General features: G+C 41.8%; 1 protein-coding gene across 1 annotated transcript in view; it reads right to left on the bottom strand.

The window, feature by feature from the left end:
* Window positions 1–21,132, bottom strand: part of TRIM2 (tripartite motif containing 2) — a 117,331-nt gene that overhangs the window by 31,597 nt on the left and 64,602 nt on the right. Inside the window, exons 4-6 of the mRNA XM_023513459.1 lie at window positions 9,199–9,350; window positions 7,900–8,080; window positions 5,758–6,481 (exon numbers count right to left, since the gene is read on the bottom strand). Of these exons, the coding sequence (XP_023369227.1) occupies window positions 5,758–6,481; window positions 7,900–8,080; window positions 9,199–9,350 (1,057 nt within the window). The remainder of the gene's footprint in view (window positions 1–5,757; window positions 6,482–7,899; window positions 8,081–9,198; window positions 9,351–21,132) is intronic.

Genomic DNA, 21,132 nt, shown 5'->3' with positions numbered 1-21,132 from the left:
TTTTTTTTTTTTTTGAGACAGAGTCTTACTCTGTGCCTTGAGGTGTCCTAGGTCATAGCAACCTCAAACTCTTGGGTTTGGGCAATCCTTTTGCTTTAGCTTCCCAAGTTGTTGGGACTACAGGCACTTGCTATAATGCCTGGCTAGTTTCTCTATTTTTAGTAGAGATGGGGGTCTCACCCTTGCTTAGGCTGGTTTCAAACTCCTGAGCCCAGGCAATCCACCCACCTTAGCCTCCCAGGGTGCTAGGATTACAGATGTGCGCCACTGCTCTTGGCCCAAAGTACTTGTTGAAAAGACAAGTTCTTAGGCCAGCACTGTTTGACGTTGCCTACCCATGCATGTTCGTACCCAACAGCTTCCTGCACTGTAGCCTAGTCTGTGCGTCACTGGGCCTCAAAACTGGAGCCTGGCTATGGTGAGAGGGAAGTTAAATCAAGAAGTAGGTCATGATTTGATCCTTTTCAAACTCGTAACATATTTCCACAAAGTATTCCTCTGTATTGTTGGGGATTATGAATGATTAATGACATCATCCTTCACCTGAGGGAATTTACACTTGTCAGATAATAAGACCCAGGAATAAATAAAACTAATCATGGTAGATTCTAAAACAGAAGATGGAATTTGAGGGAAGGATAAAATTGGGGAAAGAATTCTCAGACTAAAATGTCCAGGTGTGAGACCACAGAAGGCATTCAAGGAGTAGGAGTCTCCAACACCCATTTGTCCAGCTTCTTCACTTTTCATTGGTCTGGTTGTTGCTCATGCTTCATGGGATGAGTCCCCCAGAACATCGATCACCTGTCCTTATCCCTTCTTGCTAGTCCTTCTGTCTGGGATGCCATTTCTACCTGTGAACTTAGATAAATTCTACTCATCATTCAAGTTATGGTTTAAATTCCTTTCGATTTCTATAGCTTTTTGTCACCTAACTCACGGTATTTAAATTAGTTGCTCATACATCGGTCATTCCAAACTATAAGCTCCAAGAGGGAGATCTCGTTTCTTTTTTACTTTTTTTTTTAATAGTTTTTGGCCGGGGCTGGGTTTGAACCCGCCACCTCTGGCATAAGGGATCAGCACCCTACTCCTTTGAGCCACAGGTGCCGCCCAGATCTCATTTCTTTCATTTCTGTATTCCCACCACCTAGTATAATACCTGGCAGACAAAAGGTACCCCAGAAATGTTTTTCGAGCTGTAATATTGCATCGTGAAGCCTGTCTTTTGACTAGACACGGGATTTGAATGTAAGGTTAAAGAATACAAAAATAAACAAACTCGGTTTAGGAATAAATTTAACCAACGAGGTGAAAGATCCATACACAGAAAACTGTAAGACACTGATCAAAGAAATTAACACAAAATAAAGAAATGGAAGGATATCCCATGTTCATGGATAGGAAGAAATGTGCCTATTACCCAAAATGTTCTACAGTTCAATCCTATCAAAATACCAATGATATTTTTCATATAAATAGAAAAAGCAATCCTGAAATTCATCTGAAACCACAAAACACCCTAAATAACCAAAGCAATCTTGAGCAAAGAGACAAAGCCACAGGCATCATACTACCTGATTTCAAAATCTACTTCAAAGGTATAATAATCAAACTAGCGTGATACTGGCACAAAAACAGACACATACACTAATGGGATAGAACAGAGAGTCTAGAAATAAATCTACACATTTATGGTCAATTCATTTCTCAAAGATGCCAAGAATACACAGTGAAGAAAGGTTAGCTCTTCAATAAATGGTATTGGGAAAGCTGGACATGAACATGCAGAAGAATGAAATCAGACCTTCACCTCACATCATGTACAAAAATCACCTCTAGGGTTCAAGATACAATCACAAGACCTGAAACTATAAAACCACTAGAAAAAAACACAGGGGAAAAGTTCTATGACATGTCTGGGCAATGGGTTTTTTGAATATAAATCCAAAAGCACTGGCAACAAAACCAAAAATAGATGAATGGAATTATATCTCTAAAAAGCTACCAAAAGAAGCAATCACCACAATGAAGAGAGAGGCAACCTACAGATGGGGAAATATATTTGCAAACCATGCATCTGGTAAAGGGATAATATCTAAAACGTATAAGAAACTCAAACAACTCAAAAGTATGAAAACAAATAACCTGATTAAAAAATGGGTAAAAGATGGCTCAGCACCTGTGGCTCAAGCAGCTAAGGCGCCAGCCACATACATCTAAGGTGGCAGGTTCGAATCCCCAGCCTGGGCCCGCCAAACAACAATGATGGCTGCAACCAAAAAATGGCCAGGCGTTGTGGCGGGCGCCTGTGGTCCCAGCTACTTAGGAGGCTGAGGCAGGAGACTCGCTTGAGCCCAGGAGTTGGAGGTTGCTGTGAGCATGATGCCATGGCACTCTACCCAGGGGGGATAGCTTGAGGCTTCGTCTCAAAAAAAAAAAAAAAATGGGTAAAAGATCTAAACAGACACTTTGCAAAGAAGATACACAAGTGGCTGACCAATTTATGAAAAAAGCTAACCATCATTACTCACCAGAGAAATGCAAATTAAAACCACAATGAGATATCACCTCATACCTTTAGAGTGGCTACTATCAAAAAAGCCAAAGGAATCAAGTGTTGGTGAGGATATGGGGAAAAAAAGGAACCCTTGTATATTGTTGGTGAGGATGCAAATTAGTACAGCCATTATGGAAAACACTATCGAGGTTCTTTAAAAAATTAAAAATAGAGGCCGGGTATGGTGGCTCATGCCTATAATCCTAGCACTCTGGGAGACTGACATGGGTGGACTGCCTGAGCTCATGCGTTCAAGACCAGCCTGAGCAAGCACGAGACCCCATCTCTAAAAAATAGCTGGGCATTGTGGTGGGTGTCTATAATCCCAGCTACTCGGGAGGTTAAGAAAAGAGGATTGCTTGAGCCCAAGAGTTTGAGGTTGCTGTGAGCTATGACTCCATGGCACTTTACCAAGGGCAACAGAGTGAGACTCTGTCTCAAAAACAAAACAAACAAAAACAAAAACAGAACTACCATATAATCTGGCAATCTCACTTCTGGGTATATGTCCAAAGGAATTTCTTTTGTTTTTTGCTCTGACCAGAGTGCCATGGCATTATAGCTCACAGCAACGTCAAGTTCTTGGGTTCAAATGATCCTCTTGCCTTAGTTTTTCTATTTTTAGTAGAAACGGTGTTTTGCTATTATTACTCAGGCTGGTCTTGAACTCCTGAGCTAAAGCAATCCACCCACCTTGGCTTCCCAGGGTGCTAGGATTACAGGTGTGAGCTGCTGTGCCCAGCCTATCCAAAGGAAATGAAATTAGTATCTCCAAGACATAGCTGCACTCCTCTGTTCATTTCAGCACTATTCACAACAGCTATGAAATATCACAAAAGTTATTAATCAACTGAAGTATCCATCAACAGATGAATAAAGAAAAAGTGGTATATACACAAAATGGAATACTATTCAGCCTTAAAAAGGAAGGGAATCCTGCAATTTGTGACAGTATGGGTGAACCTAAAAGGCAGTATGCCATATTGGAATTCTTCTAGAATGACCATCAGAGGCACTGTCTTACAAGGTCTGACAATTAAGCTTGCCAACTCATCCTAGAAAAAGTGGTTTGAAGTGTGGACTAGGCACTGGCCCTGGGGCATAGCTTCCCAAGGGGAGCACTTCAAAGGTGGCCATAGTGATATTCAGCAATGAGGTATGTAGCATTTCCCCCAGGATGAGTTCTCGAACTTAACTGCTGGACCTCATATATGAAAAAAAGTTGAATATCATAACTATGTACAATTTTTACTTGTCAATTTAAAAAAAAAGAAGTGGGCCAGTAAGGGGCTTGCCTTTCTTTCTGCTCCTACACACCTGAGATAGTAATTACAGGCTGAAGTATGTCCCCTCCTCCAAATTCACATTTTGAAGTCCCATCTCCCAGTACTTCAGAATGGAACTGTATGTGGATTAGCAGTAATTAAGTTAAAACGAGCTCGTTAAGGTAGGGCCCTAATCCAACACAGTTAGTGTCCTTATAAGAAAAAGAAGAGACTCCATGGGTGCCAGCCACCCACGACAACCATGTGAGGACAAAGCAGCAAGAGGGTGGCCATCTGCAAGTCAAGGACAAGGGCCTCCAAGGAAACCAACCTTTCTAGCACCTTAATGTTGGAATTGTAACTCCAAAACAGTTTGTTTTTTAGAATTGTGAGAAAATAAATGTTCATAATTTATGCCTCCCAGACAATAGTATTTTGTTGTAGCAGCTTTAGCAAATTAAGACAGCATTTTTACTTCATTAATAAACTGAGACGCGCTGCATGCCAGGTGCTCTGAGTTCTTTACAAATGTTTAAACATTTAAATACCTCTCCACCAGAGCCAGTGAGTCACGATAGCTGCATTTCTCAGTGGGTAGGAGGAAAAAAGAGTTTACCCTCTGTATGTATTTGGAAAGTGAAGTTCACAGAAGCAGAAAGATCTGCCCAAAGCTGAGGCAAGTGGTGGAACTGGAGTGGCAGACCTGGGACATTCCCAAATGTGTACCCGCTCCAGCTTGTCTTCTCTGCTTTGGGGTGTATCAACAATCTCTGTACCTACCCTGCACATAAGCCAGCAAACATCTGAGGGCCTCCCTGCTCTGAGTAGACAAGTTGCATATCATACCACAGTCCTTACCAAGATTCCACCTGAACTATTAACGCAGAACAGCTTTGTTCAAAATTTTCCAAGGAGCCTTAGTTTCCCACTTGCTCCACAGAACAATGTTCTATGCTCAGAAGCGCTGCCTGCTATCCCTCTCCTGCCTCAGAGACTAACAGAGCACAACAGCAGATTCTAAAGGTTCTGAGAAGTTCTGCAGTTAAAAAAAAGAAAAAGAAAAGAAATCTGTTTCTTTCGTTTAGCCATTTTATTTGAGCTACAGAACTGTTTTCCTGCATGTCAGTTAGTATGCTGTGCAGCGCCCTTTTGGAGGTACTGTAGTTGTAAGACTGGAGAGGGAGAATAAGACGTGTGCTGCAGCAGCTACCTTTAGAAATTGAAATGTAGACTCTTGTCCCCTCAAGAATTATCAGGCACTTTGTTGTTTACATTTAGTTTGCTTTCTACTGAGAACATACTTAGTTAAGAGAGGGAGAGAAAGGCGCCAATGAGTTAGAGGGAATGGCCACGTGCATCCCCAAATCTCTTGGCTCATCCAACACTATTTTTGCTTCTGTCCCTGATGCCCTAACCCCATTCCTTTCTCCAAGTTTTCACCCATCCTTCCTTTTAGGGGGCTGCTCTCTCGCTACACACAGCTGGAAGTGACTTCAACTTAATTTAAAATGCACCCCTGCCCCTCACACCCAAGCAGGGCAGAAGCAGTGTCAGGGAGACAGCTGGTACAGGAGGAGCTGGCAAATTTCAGAAAAATGCCTCGTCCGAGAAAGAAGAATCTCCCTAACTGTGAGTTAGGCATGGGGCGGAGGGGGCGGAGATTGCCAATATTTTCCTTAATTTCCAGATTATGGGTGCTGTGATTATTCTATTTCTGTTTTTGCTTATTTCCAGTTTGTGAATTTCTACAATGCAACGTAGAAATTCAAAAAAGGAGGGGACGACATAAACCCACCTAATAAGTTATATCAAATTTTATATCCATGTATCTCCCAACACCTTCGGGCAGAAATTTAGGGCTGTGATACTCCAACCTGCAGTGACACCGCCCCAGTTATCCCTTAATTATAGCCTCTCTCGGGCTGTCCTTACCCACTCGAAAGATCAAATCGTCCTCGATGGGGTTCTCTTTTCGCTTGCCAGTGCTGTACATACTCGCGGGTCTTTTCACAGCTTTCTGCTTCACGTGGCCGCTGCCCGGGGACTTCACGCGCCTCTTCACACCCTCGGTGGTGGGAGACACATCAGCCGAGCGGATGACTTTCAGCTTGAACGGGCTGCCCCGGATGTGCTGGTCGTACAGCCTCAGAGAGAGGGTGAAGTCCCCTTCCTTCTGGACGGTGTACAGGAATTCGTAGGTGCCATTTTTGTTATCCAGGATCTCGCCGTCCGCCACGCTGCCGTCGGGCGTGCTCAGCTCCGCCGTGATGTAAGCGTTGCCGGTTTTACACAGCTCGCCGTCTTTGTCCTTGGTCGTTATGGTGACGGACATGGGCTGCCCGATGATGGTCTGCCGCAGCCCCTCGCCTGTGGCTACCGTCTCGGAGGCCACCGCGTTGGTGGTTAAAATGGTCCCGAGGTTGTGGATGGACTTCTTCAGCCCCTCGGTTTCCACGATGAAATCCAGCTGGTCGTTTTCGCGCGGGTGTAAGGGGAAATCTTGGTCGGCCAGTTCGTTCAGCTTCTCGCTCATCTGCTTCTTCACCAGCAGCACCTCCGTTTCCGTGCCATGGTTCAGGGCCTGCGCTGTGAAGTTGCTGCAGCTCTTAATGCTCTCCTGCCCCTGCAGCAGAGTATCCAGCTGCGACTGGAGGACCTGCGGGGAAGCCAGAGGCCTGGTGAGCGTTTTCTATAGGGCGTGAGCTCAGCCCACGGGACGTGCCCTCCGCCAGCCAGGAACGTCGGTCCCGTGCAGAATCCTAAGTCACATTCCTGGCAGAGTTTTGCCTTCCGCCTTGCCCTGACTCTGCCACACGTGTATTTTCTGGGTCATGTGTTTTGCATAGAGACAAACAGAAACACCACTATGTATGCTGGCAGACAAACTGCTAAGCCTTTATGCCTGACGTGAACTATTATTATTCTGTACCTCTCCCTAATGCCCAAAGCTCCATTGTCACCACCTAAGAGGAACAGAAACTAATCAAATCAACCACCCACACCTAAACGTCAGAAGCTTTTCATTCCACTGTTTTGTGGACAGACCAGCCGAGTTAGACAAAGGCTGCAGTCAGGGTTTGCTTTGAAGTTGACTAACAGGTTGGTGTAGGTCTGAGAGCAATTAAGAGACTATTTCACATTATAATTGAGGTAGGGAAACAATCCAGTTTAACCCTAAATCGTGAAAAGCATTACATTATATTCACCCTTTACTTCTGTAAAATTATGAACTGAAACTTTACAGGGTTTTGCTGAAAACAAGAAAGAAAAGAATAGCTGGATAATTAAGTGAAAAATATAGTTTACTATACAACGGTGACACTTAAAGACACATTTGAGTCCCTGGTACTGCTCTTAGAACCAATGAGCTAGTACAGTGAAGCACCCTCTATGTCATGTCTCTTGTAGAATACCTGTGTTAGGTAGGTAGCTAGAAATCCAGCTCTCCCAGGGAAAAAGGACAAGCAAGGGCAGGGCCCCCACATCCCTCTCTCCTTAATCCTGTCTGAAGTGACTGTTCACACCTGAGAAGGAGGAACCACCCCTGTCCCCAGTCTGTCAGTGGGAACTGAGCCTGCCTCTCTATCCTATGGGCCTAACAACAGGTACAATAGAATCTTGAAGGTGACCTAGAACAGCCTTAATCCTATTTATCATGTCATCACCTTAAATCTACATTGTGGTCCACACCCCCACCATGGGCTTTTAGAGAGGCTCATGGGAGGTCCACATGCACAGTAAGACTCTGGTCCCAAGGTGACCACTGAACCTTGAGGTAGGCCCAACCCTGGAGGTAAGCAGTATAAAAGAGAACACTCCCGCCCATTTTCGAAGCTTTTTCTTTCTCATGACAAGGGAGGTCCGTTCTTTGTCTATGGCAAACATATCTTGCTTGGTAAACCTATCTTGCTCTTCCTCAATAAACTTTGTTTCATGCTTGCCTTATTTTGGTGGGTCTCATTCTTCAGCCAGAGCATACCAGGAACCGAGGATGTAGGCAGCTGCCCGAAATCCTAACATTTTAGGACACAGGCAGCTACTCTGAAACCAACATAAGGATGACTAGAGTCTTACCTTGTGTTTGAGGCCATAGTTGACTTCTAGTTCCATAAGCAGCACACTCTTCCGCACATTTAAAGTCTTCTGGAGCTCATCGAAGGTGGAATGGATGTCATCCACAATGCTCGCCTTTTGGTTGGTTAATTGATGAATGATTTCCGAGATAAACTGAAGAGCAGAATCTATTTCTGGGAGCCTGGCAGACAGTTGTTACAGATTATTTAACCTCAACCCAGAAATACTCTAAAATCTATCCAAACACTATATTTTGTCAAAAAAAAATTCATGGCTTTTATCATCTTTAAGAAATGATAACCAAAGAAAATAATGATTAAGATAGGAAGTAATTACTGCTTTTGAGAGAAGAGACTTTGAGGGTCTATGTGCATTTCAAACTATCTGCCATCACCTAATTTTAATAATTGATGGGACAAAGACTCGAAGCTCTCTAAAAAGCTATTCTGGCCGGATAAATCTTTGTTGCAGGGGGCTTTCTGATGCATTGGATGATGTTTAACAGCATCTTGTCCTCTACCAGATGCCAAGTACCCCAGCACACAGTTGTGCCATCAAAAATACCTCCATGCATTGCCAAATCACCTACGGTTGAGAAATACTATTCTAGATGTATAGCTATAACTTTTTCCCCTGCCACATAAAAAACTTTTCCAAACTAGGGACTTCTATGTTTCCAAGTTCTTTTAACTCGTATATAAGCATCACTTTTCTCACTATGGCTATCGGTGAAGAGACTTTATCTGCTTTCCAACTGGCTGTTCATTTATTTCTTCTCTTTGGTCTTTCTCATGCATCACACTGCTACTCTGTTCCTTCATTTCCAAAGAAGGAGCCTATAAGCAGAAAAGATGAGGAAAATTGAGCAATGCTGCTCAAGACTATTTTACAGGGTTCAGAGGGAAAGGAGTCAACTACAGCCGACACAGTGGGCCTGTGAGTCAGTCAAGAGCAGAAGCTAAGGAAGGCTCTTCAGAGAGCCTGCTTTTAGGCATGTATTCAGAGATCTGAGAGTGTTTGCTTGGAGTGTACTTTAATTCATTTAATTATACTAAGATATTCAAATAAAAATGCCACTAATTATAACATAAGGAGGTTGGGATTTTACCAAGGGATAAAAGGGGACAACTTTCATCACTCACTATTTTATGATGACAGATCCATAATCAAAGAACTTACTAGGACATGCAGCCTGACACCTCAAGGGTAACATGAACCTATCACTGCACTAAGACAAGAGACCATGAAGCCAGGCCCCATGTACAGGCAGCCAGTGGAGGCTTGGGAGGGGTGCCATACCTCTTGTTGACAGCATCCAGCTGGACCTGGAGTGAGGCCTTGTGCTGCTCTACCACGTCCTTGAGCGGGACCGTGGGGTGCTCTGCATGTTCCCCTTCAGTGCACTCCCGACACATGGCGGTCTCACAGGACTGGCAGTAAAATTCCATCACCTGCAGGTAACACAAGAGAAGTTCCTGGCTCTGGGCCCCAGATTGAGTGTTTACTCTGCACTAAGCACTTTCCTTGAATTCTCTCATTCAGTTCTCACAGCCACCCCAGGATGTTGGCATTTTTGTACTTAGCTTCACAGGAGAAAAGGAAGAATACATTTTGACAGATCAAACAGACGTTGAATGGACTCCAAAGTTGCTACAAAGACCACAAAACCAGGTTTTTGGCAGCTACTCCCCCTAAAGCAGAACCCTATAGGGGTGTGGGTCTCGCATCTTTTGGTTTCAGGAGCCCTTTGTACTCTATAAGTTATTGAGGACTCCATAAGAGCTTTGGTGCTGGCTCGGCGCCTATGGCTCAAGTGGCTAAGACGCCAGCCACATACACCCAAGGTGGCGGGTTCGAATCCAGCCCGGCCCGCCAAACAACCATGACGGCTGCAGCCAAAAAATAGCCGGGCGTTGTGGCGGGCGCCTGTGGTCCCAGCTACTTGGGAGGCTGAGGAAGGAGACTCACTTGAGCCCAGAGACTCGCTTGAGCCCAGGAGTTGGAGGTTGCTCTGAGCATGATGCCAGGGCACTCTACCCAGGGGACAAGCTTGAGACTCTGTCTCAAAAAAAAAAAAAAAAAAAAGAGCTTTGGTGCTTGTGGATTATATCTATAGATATTTGTCATATTAAAAATTGGAACTGAGGCTCGGCGCCTATGGCTCAAGTGGCTAAGGCGCCAGCCACATACACCTAGGGTGGCGGGTTCAAATCCAGCCCGGGCCTGCCAGATAACAATGACAGCTGCAACCAAAAAATAGCTGGACGTTGTGGCGGGCGCCTGTGGTCCCAGCTACTTGGGAGGCAGAGGCAGGGCTCCTTGAGCCCAGGAGTTGGAGGTTGCTGTGAGCTGTGATGCCACAGTACTCTACCCAGGGGGACAGCTTGAGGCTCTGCCTCAAAAAAAAAAAAATTGGAACTGAGAAAAAGTTTATTAAAGTATTTATTGATTTATTAAAAGCACTAATAGGGCCAGGAGCAGTGGCTCACAATTGTAATCCTAGCACTCTAGGAGGCCACAGCAGGACTGCTTTAGCTCAAAGAATTTAGGACCAGCCTGAACAAAATCAAAACCCCATCTCTACTAAAAATAGAAAAAATTAGCTGCATCTTGGCACATGCTTGTAGTCCCAGCTACTCGGGAGTGTGAGGCAGGAAGATCAATTGAGCTCAGCAGTTGGAGGATGCACTGAGCTATGATGACCCTACTGTACTTTAGTCCTGGCAACAGAGTGAGACTCTGTGTCGAAAAAAAAAAAAAAGCCCATGAAATGTCAATGTGAATGATGTCATTTATGACAAATACATTTTACAAAACAAACAAAAAATATTGTGAGCAGAATGGCATTGTTTTCCATTTTTGTGACCACCTGCAATATCTGGCTTCACAGAAGACACCTGGGGTCTGCATTCAATCTATTGTGACAGCACATATCAGACAGCCTCTGGAAAATTCCATCATGAACGTGGAAAAATTCCAGAGTGAAAAAGGAAAATAATGTCTTCATATGATTATGAATATAGGATTGACCTTGTGAACCCCCTGAAAGGGTCTTAGGACCCACAAAGTTTCCTGGATCACGCTTTGAGAATTGCTACCGTTTGGATAAAAGACAAGCTAGACCCAGCAGTTTGCATCCTGGCTCCACCACTTGTTTAGCTGAAAGGCCATGGACAAGTCATTCATCTTCACTGTGTCTCAATTTCTGCCTCTGTCAAAAGACGACGATACTAGTAACCTAATTTCACAGAGCTGCTATGAGGATTAAGTAGGTTAGTATGCACAAAGAACTCAGATGACACCAGGCGCTGGCACATAATTCGTGTTTAGTAAGTGGTAGCTACTCTGATGGTGATGATAATGACGATGATGATGACATCATCTGCTTGCCTGAAAATCAAACTGCCTTATCCTAATTATGATCAACTCTCAGTAACAATACAACATAAGGCCATAAATGAACTTTCTCGTAAAGGCATTCCCCTCATTCTCTCAGCTGGGAGTAACATCTTCCAGTTTTGAATTTCCAACATATAACACACATAGAGAAAAGGACATAAATTGTAATGCAGCTTGTTGGATTTCTGCAAGATGAATGCACCCACAAAGTACTTTTATTTATAGTCTGTTTATAAGATATTCATAAGATTTTAAGTTCCTGAGCCCAGGAACTCCCTCACTTAGAGCCATGATAACACCATGCATTTAGTCGTTATTCAGTAACTGCTGAGTGAGTGAATGAGGGGAGGCTTAGCCATGATTTGGGTGGTATGTGTAACAGCAACCCAAAGGACGCCTCCTTCCTATTGAGATTCACTCTTACTTTACATAGTGTTTCTGGGGCTGATTCTCCCAGGAAAAAAGCAGTCAGTTTACTGATAACTACACGTGTCTTGGAAACAATCTTTTCTAGTGGATCAGATTCAGACAAGGGTCTCTCAAACCATCTCCAAGATAACTTAAAATTTAATATGGTGTTATAGTTTGAAGTAGGCACATAATAAGTTACGGGGTTGAAAAAAATATGTTTTACTTTTTTCATATCTTCTGCTGACCTTTCAGGAATAGGCTTAAAACATAAAATGGAGGTTTCCTTTCTTTATCCATCTTCTGCTCAAAAACATTTCTCTACACATTCCATTACATCTGTACAATTTGATGCAATCCAGCAGAAAGCTCGGCATATAGGAGCCAACCAATAATTATTTGCTAAAAGACTAAATGAGCTAAGGGATCCTTCAAGGCAGCTCTCCAGTAAGTCAGCGACCTCTGAGGGAAGGCTGTACTTTAAGTAGCATTTGGGCATTTTATCAAATGTAACCTATTTTACCACGCTTTCAAGAAACAGAACAACCTAAAACAATGTGCAGTATCATACAAAAATTTTCCTACATAAAGTTTTTGGAGATTATTTTCGGAAAAGTAAATACTTGGTAACAATATGTAAGCTCCATATCATAAGCATTTTACTCAATGTTTATAAAAATGCTTAATCCAAGATTGTTTCCTGTTTTTCAAAGGGCTGGTGGAGGAAAGGATAAAAGAGCATTCCTCACTAAATTCTAAGATTTCCTTTGGAAAAACGTCATTCCCCAAGGATTTGTGGAATATAATTCCTGTAAAGGCTATTCCTTTGGCCTCAGCCAAACATGGTTCCCTTTTTACCACTTTTACATTTTTATTTCTACATTATATATAACTAGATTAGCATTTAATAATACTTCATTTTCATGGTTAGTGCTCATGAAGTCTCTTTAGAGCAGGCTATCACTGCTAGTCACATGTAGCAGAGGAAAGACCAAAAATAGAATGTGAAAAGACTTCATCCCTCAGGTTAGCTTCAGGGCATTGTGGCTAATTGTCTGGACTGGGGAAACATGCCACATAAACAGTGCTTATTCAATCCACTTGCACACTTTCCAAGTTGATCAAGGCTGGGACTAAGTTTCCAAATATGCCTTAGAAGGAGGGCACAGTCGTATGTCTAGAATGGGTCTAGACCAAAGGCAAATTTTATGTGGGAATCGGTATTCACATTGTATTTAGAAGTCACAAATATACCATACTACTTGCATTTTCTGGTCTCTGTTCCCTAGCAGTCTGAGGAGTTAGATGACAACGGATACTTATTGGAAGAAGGAAAAGAACGTACAATACTATGGAGTCATTAAAAGTGTAAAAATCTTCACGACCAGAGCCCATCATCTAACACAAAGACTCAGCACCTGTTACTATTACTAATCGTTTTAATTTATATTTTTAAATGATTGCAGGGAAGTGATACTACCAAATATGGCAGAGTAAGGAATTCTATGTCATAACATTAGCTGAGACTAATCTATTGGAGCAGACTTCAGTAGCCCTATATGAAAATATATAAACTTTATAATATTAGAACAGTAGGGATAATAAAATTGGAGTATGAAAAAATTAGTTCAAAAAAGTCACTAAATAACAACGACAAACAACAAAAATCCTGGGGTTGGGAGGTGTGGGTAGAGAATTTAATTTCCAGATTTTCCATATTATAATATTTTCAATGTGCAGTTTCTAATGAAAACAATGAAGCATACAAAAACAAAACAAAGTAAAATAAAACCACAAAATTAAAAAGTATGGTCAACACACAGGACAAAAGAAATTATTTCCCTGAGAAAGCCCAAATTGGACTTAATAGACTTTAACTCTTTTATATATGCTTGCAAAGTTAAAAGAAACCACATATAAATAACCAAAGGAAACTATGAGAACAATGTCTCACCAAATAGACGATATTAATAAAGAGACAGAAATTACAAAAAGGAGCCAAATAGAAATAGTCTAGGATTAAAAACTATAATAACTGAAATGAAAATTTCACAAGAGGGGTTCCACGGAAGATTTAAACAGGCAGAGAAAAGAATCAGTGAACTTGAAGACAAGACAATTGAGACTATAGAATCTGAGAAACAGAAATTAAAAAAGAATGAAGAAAAAGTAATAGCGCCTAAGACAGGACACTACCAAGTGTACCAAATATACCTAATTAGACTCCAAATAGGACAAGAGATAGAGAAAGGGGAAGAAATAATATTCCCAAAAATAATGGATTCAAGATACAAATCTACACATCCAAAGAGATAATCCTCCTGGGTTAGCCTCCCAAGTATTTGGGACTATAGGTATGTACCACCACACCTGGCTAATTTTTCTATTTTGAATAGAAATGAAGTTTCACTTTCCTTAGCCTGATTTCAAACTCCTGATCTCAAGTGATCCTCTTACCTCGGCCTCCCAGAGTGCTAGAATTATAGGTATGAGCCACCGTGCCTGGCCTAAAAGTCATTGTTAATGTATTTTTGGTTTTTTTTTTTTTTTTGTACGAAAGGTCTTTATTGGTGGGGGAGGGAGGCTGCAGAGCAGCACCAAGGAGGAAAGAAAAGGGGAGATAAAAGAGGAGATGTGAAGAGGAGAGTGAGGCAGAGAGAGAGCGGGGGAGAAGAGAAGAAAGCGTATTTTTGGTTTCTAACTGCCATATGACATAAAATACAAAATAATATAATCTATAACAATTACAAATCTATGTTGATGATCACAGTGTATAAATATTTATTGAATAGTGATAATAATATTGGGGGGAAATGGAGCTAAAAGAAGCAAAGATTTTATATACGATTGAAACTAAGTTGGTATTAATTTGAATTATATTGTTGGAAGTTAAACTGTTAATTGTAATCTCTAAGGCAAACAATAAAAAGAACTAAAAAGATATATAGTGGCTCGGTGCCTGTGGCTCAAGTGGCTAAGGTGCCAGCCACATACACCTAAGGTGGTGGGTTCAAATCCAGCCCGGGCCTGCCAAACAACAATGATGGCTGCAACCAAAAAATAGCCAGGCGTTGTGGCGGGTGCCTGTGGTCCCAGCTACCTGGGAGGTGGAGGCAGGAGACTTGCTTGAGCCCAGGAGTTGGAGGTTGCTGTAAGCTGTGATGCCACAGTACTCTCTACCCAGGGGGACAGCTTGAGGCTCTGTCTCAAAAAAAAAAAAAAAAAAAGAAGATATATAGTAAAAGAAATGAGAAGAGAATCAAAATAGTAACTAGTCTGTTAAACATGTAAGAAAGTGGTAACGAAGGAATTGAGGAACAAAAAGATAAGACATATAGTAGGCCAGGCATGGTGGCTCACGCCTGTAATCCTAGCACTCTGGGAGGTCAAGGAGGATGGATTGCCTGAGCTCATGAGTTGGAGACCAGCCTGAGCCAGAGCAAAACTTCATCTCTAGTAATAGCCAGGCATTGTGGTGGGAGCCTGTAGTCCCAGCTACTTGGGAAGCTGAGGCAAGAGAATCACTTAAGCAAAAGAGTTTGAGGTTGTTGTGAGCTGTGACACCATGGCACTCAACCAAAGGCGACAAAGTGAGACTCTGTCTCAAAAAAGATATGACACATAGAAGACAAATAGCAAATGGCAGAAGTTCTTACTATTGATAATTAGATTACTAATTTAAATGATTAAACTCTCTAATCAAAAGGTCAATACTGGTAAATTGGATAAATATATATATATAATCCAACTATACATTCTCTATAAGAGAATCATTTTAGATCCAAAGACACAAAGAGGTTGAAAATGAAAGAATGGGCTCAGCACCTGTAGCTAAGGTGGCTAAGGCGGCAGCCACATACACCAGAGCTGCAGGGTTCAAATCCAGCCCAGGCCTAACAAACAACAATGACGACTATAACCGCCCCCCTCAAAAAAAAAAAATAGCTGGGTGTTGTGGTGGGTGCCTGTAGTCCCAGCTACTTGGGAGGCTAAAGTAAGATAATCGCTTAAGCCAGGAGTTAGAGGTTGCTGTGAGCTGTGATGCCACAGCACTCTACCCAGGGTGACAACTTGAGGCTCTGTCTCAAAAAAAATTAAAGAAAATGAAAGAATGGAAAATGATATTCTATGCAAACTTACTTCAGAGAAAAGTTATTACACACAAAGGAAGACAGTATGTGTATACAACTGGCAAAAGGACATTATATTATATTAGCTAGACTGAACCCCCCCCAAAAAAAAGAAAAAAAGGAAGAAGAAAGAAAGCAGGTAAGAGAAAGAGAGAAGACTCATATTACTAAAATCAGCAACAAAAGTAGGAAAATTATTGCCGACATGATAGAAATAAAAAGGATTATAACAGAATACTTTGGATAGTTGTATGTCAGCAAATTGAATAATGTAGATGAAATCAATGAATTCCTAAAAATAACCTACCAAAACTGACTCAAAGAAAAAAATACAATCTGAATAGACCTATAATAAATAAAGAGATTGAATCAATAATTAGAAAGCTTCCGACAAAGAAAAGTCCAGGACCAAAGGATTTCACTATTCAATTTTAAGAAATAGTTAAAGAACTAACAACAAGCTCGGCGCCTGTGGCTCAAGTGGCTAAGGAGCCAGCCACATACACCTAAGGTGGTGGGTTCGAATCCAGCCCGGGCCTGCCAAACAACAATGACAGCTGCAATAAAAAAATAGCCGGGTGCTGTGGCGGGCACCTGTGGTCCCAGCTACTTGGGAGGCAGAGGCAAGAGACTCGCTTGAGCCCAGGAGTTGGAGGTTGCTGTGAGCTTTGATGCCATGGCACTCTACCCAGGGGGATAGCTTGAGGCTCTGTCTCAAAAAAAAAAAAAAAAAAAAGAACTAACAACAATCCTTCTCAAATTCTTCAAAAAATAGAAGGAGGTAGAGGAAACACTTCCTAACTCATTTTATTAGGCCAGTATTTGCACCACAAGAAAATTACAGACCAGTATCTCTTACAAATATAGATTAAAAAAATTCTTAAAATACCAGCAAACTGAATCCAGCTGCATATATACCATGAACAGGTGAAATTTATCCCAAGAAAGCAAGAGTAGTTCACATTTGAAAATTACTCTATTTAAATATACCACATTGATAGAATAAAAGGAAAAATAAAAGCATCTCATCTCAACTGATGTGGAAAAAGCATTATGACAAAAATCCAACACCCTTTCATGATAAAAAACACTTGTCAAATGAAAAATAGAAGGGACCTTTCTCAATCTGATAAAAGGCATCTACAAAGAACCAACAGCTAACATCATTACTTAATGCTATCCCCCAAGATCAGGAACCAGATGAAGATGTGCACTCTCACTGAAAGTTCCAGCCAGGGCATTTATTTTTATGTTTTCATTACAAACTAATATGAGGATACAGATGTTTAGGTTACATTATTTTCAATTCTAAGGTAAAGTTCCAGTTGTAGTTGAGCCCTTCACCTGGGGGTGTGCTGAACACCCTCACATTGTGCACCTTAGGTGAGATTCCCCCATTGCCTTCCCTCCTCTTGCCAACTGGCCTCCGTCCTCCCCTAGCCAGGGCATTTAGGCAAGAAAAAGAGATAGAATGCATCTAAATTGTAAAGGAAGAATTAAGAATTTCTCTATTGGCAGTGCCCGTAGCTCAGTGGGTAGGTCACCGGCCACATAAACCCAGGCTGGCAGGTTCGAACCTTGCCCGGGCCAGCTAAAGCAACAATGACAACTGCAACCAAAAAATAGCTGGGCACTGTGGCAGGCACCTGTAGTCCCAGCTACTTGGGAAGCTGAGGCAAGAGAATCGCTTAAGCTCAAGAGTTTGAGGTTGTGAGCTGTGACACCATAGCACTCTACCAACGGTGACACAGTAAGACTCTGTCTCAAAAAAAAGAATTTCTCTAGGGATGACACGATCTTACACAGAGAAAACCCTAAAGGATACACACACACACACACCCCCACACACAATTAGAGCTAATAAATGAATTTAGCAAAGTTGCAAGATATATAGACAAAAATCAGTTGTATTTTTATACACTAGCAATGAATAATCCAAAATGAAAGAAAACAATTCCATTTAACAAAACATCAAAAAGGATATGACATTTGAATAAATTTAACTAAAGGTACATGACTAGAACACTGAAAATTGTGGTGGCACCCGTAGCTCAGTGGGTAGGGCACCAGCCACATACACTAAGGCTGACAGGTTCAAACCCAGTCCAGGCCAGCTAAAACAATAATGACCACTGCAAAAAACCAAAATAACCGGGCATTGTGGCTGGTGCCTATAGTCCCAGCTACTTGGGAGGTTGAGGCAAGAGAATTGCTTAACCCCAAGAGTTTGAGGTTGCTGTGAGCTGTGAAGTCATGGCACTCTACCCAGGGTGAAAGCTTGAGACTCTGTCTCAAAAAAAAAAAAAAACCCTAAATATTGTTAATAAATAAAAAGGTATCAACTTCCTTTTTTTGCAGAAGTGAATAAGCTACTCCTAAAATTCATTTGAAATTGCATGGGACTCTGAATAGCCAAAACAATTTTGAAAACGAATATAACTGAAGTACTTATACTTCCCAATTTCAAAATTTAATACAGAGCTACAGTAATCAAAGAATGTGACATTGGGATAGGCAGAAAGATCAATGGGATAGAATTAAAAGTGCAGAAATAAACCTATACATCTATGGTCAATTGATTCTGTGTGTTTTTTTTTTTTTTTTTAAGATTCAGACTTTGATGCTCTGGCTAGAGTGGTATGGTGTCATTGCTCACAGCAACCTAAAACTCTTGGGCTCAAGTGATCCTCTTGTCTCAGCCTCCCAAGTAGCTGGGACTATAGGCATCTACCCCAAAGCCAGGCTAGTTTTTCTATTTTTAGTAAAGATGAGGTCTCGCTCTTGCTCTGACTGGTCTTGAATTCCTGAGCTCAGGTGATTCACCCACCTTGGCCTCCCAGAGTGCTAAGATTACAGGCATGAGCCACTGTACCCCACCTTGGTCAACTGATTCTTGACAAAGGTGTCAAGACTGCCCAGGGGGAAAATAGACTTTTCAACAAATGATGATAAGACAACTAGATACTCAACATGTAAAAGATTGAAATTTAACTGTTTCATATACAAAAATTAACTCAAGAGAGATAAGACTGAAATGTAAGTTAGAACTAGAACAAAACAGAGGTAAATCTGGGCAGCAAATCTGGGCAGTGCTGTGGCTTAAAGGAGTAGGTCACCGGCCCCCTATACCAGAGGTGGCGGGTTCAAACTCACCCTTATCTGATAAGGGTGTAATAACGGTAGCATAAAAAGGTTTCCTATAACTCATCGACAAAAAGATAACCCAATCTGAAAATAGACAAAGGGGGTCAGCCCAGTGGTTCAAGCCTGTAATCCTAGCAATTTGGAAGGCTGAATTGGAAGAATCTCTTGAAGCCAGAGTCCAAGACTAGTGAGCAACACACAGCAAGACCCTGTTGCAAAAAAGTAAAAGTATTAGCTGTGTATTAGTCTCATCTACTGGGAAGGCTGAGGTGGGAATATAGCAGCTGGAGGCCAGCCTGGGCTATATATTGAGACCTCGTCTCTACCAAATCATCATCATAATAATAGTAAAAGTAAAACATAGAATGACTGTGACCCAGCAATTCCACTCCTAGGTATGTACCCAAGAGAACTGAAAACATACATCCACACAAAAACGTGTACATGAATATTCACAGAAGCATTATTCATCATAGCCAAAAAGTGTCAACAACCCAAATGTCCATCAATCGATGAATAAATTGTGATATGCCATGGAACATAACTTAGCCATAAAATGAATACTAATACATGCTACCATTTGGGTGAACTTTGAAAATCTGCTGAGTGCCACATAAGGTATGATTCCATTTATACCAGCTGTCTATAAAAGGCAAATCCATAGAGACAGAGCACAGACTGGTGGTTGCCAGAGGGTAGTGGGAAGAGGGAATGGGAAGTGGCTGCTTGACGGGTATAGAATTTCTTTGGAGGTGATGAAAATGTTCTGAAATAAGATAGTGGTGATATTTGCTCAACTTGGTAAACCTAAAAGGAATAAAAGCACTAACTGTACACTTTAAAATGGTTGAAATGTTGAATTTTGTGTCATGTGAATTTTATTTCATAAAACGTAATTGAGGGCAGCTTTGAAAAGACAGTGGCAGGCTGAAATCATTTTAAAGTATCAACAGCTAGTAATTTTGAAAGGCTCGTGCTGGAGATCTCACAGGTTTTGGTTCAAGCTGAGAGCTAACTGTGTAAGATGCATGACTCCACTGAGCTCCTCCATCTCTGGGGAGATCATGCAGGTGCTCAGGGTTGGATGGACAGGCCAGAAGCCAGGATGAGCTCACTGCTGTTGGTGGGTCATCCTTTATGTTCATCATAAAATGAGCCTGACAGGACCATACACAGGCCTAACGTGAAAGGGGTCATCTTTCACCTACATGTGCTAAGCATTGCCAGGCAGGGAGGACGGCATTGCAGACAACCCAGAGCTACCTGACAGCATGACAGTTGACCCTGGTGAAGGCAGTGGGGGCTGGTTAGTGGTAGGCATTCTTAATGAGAGCCTCTCTTGATGGGTGTGGTGGCTCACGCCTGTAATCCTAGCACTCTGGGAGGCCAAGCCAGGTGTATTGCTTGAGCTCATGAGTTTGAGATCAGCCTGAGCAAGAGCGAGAGTCCAACTCTACTAAAAATAGAAAAAAGTGACCAGGCATTGTAGCAGGCACCTGTAGTCCCAGCTATTTAGGATGCTGAAGCCAAGAGTTTGAGGTTGCTGTGAGGTAGGCTGACCCCATGGCACTGTATCCAGGGTGGCAGACTGAGATTTTTTTTCTCAAAAAAAAAGAAAAGAAAATGAGGATTCATCTTTGTGCCTATTAATATCCTTGCTCATGAGACACCCAAACAAGCAATAACAGGGCTTAATAATCTTTTCGTTCCTGGGAGGCATGAGCTCAAAAAATGTCTGCTTTAAGTGCAAAGAACCTCTTAGATCACTGACCATTATTCCTTGTTTTCTTTTGTATTTGGAAGACCACCACAGCGGTTTAATTAGAAGACAGGTAGTGTCACAGCACTTAAAGATGATAAGCTTTCATCTACACATGCTAAGCGGTGCCAGGCAGTTAGGATGACCCGTAAAGCACTCTGCTTTATTGTTACTCTATTTTATTAACCTTCTAATGCTTGGTTTGCTTTCAAAGATTGACCCATGACAACTCTAACTGTAGCAGTTTATCTGGAATACTGCTTGAATATGGAATGAGGACCTGTCTCAAAGCAAACAACTCAAGACACAAGCAGCGAAGGTTCTAAGACCTCTTGCTCCCTAACTTTGCACTTTTTGATTATGTTTACTTTGTACTATAAAATAAAAATTACA

Source organism: Otolemur garnettii, unplaced genomic scaffold, assembly GCF_000181295.1.
Source record: "Otolemur garnettii isolate 467f Iridium unplaced genomic scaffold, OtoGar3 scaffold00041, whole genome shotgun sequence".
NCBI lineage: Eukaryota > Metazoa > Chordata > Mammalia > Primates > Galagidae > Otolemur > Otolemur garnettii.
This window is presented reverse-complemented; position numbering and strand designations above follow the sequence as displayed.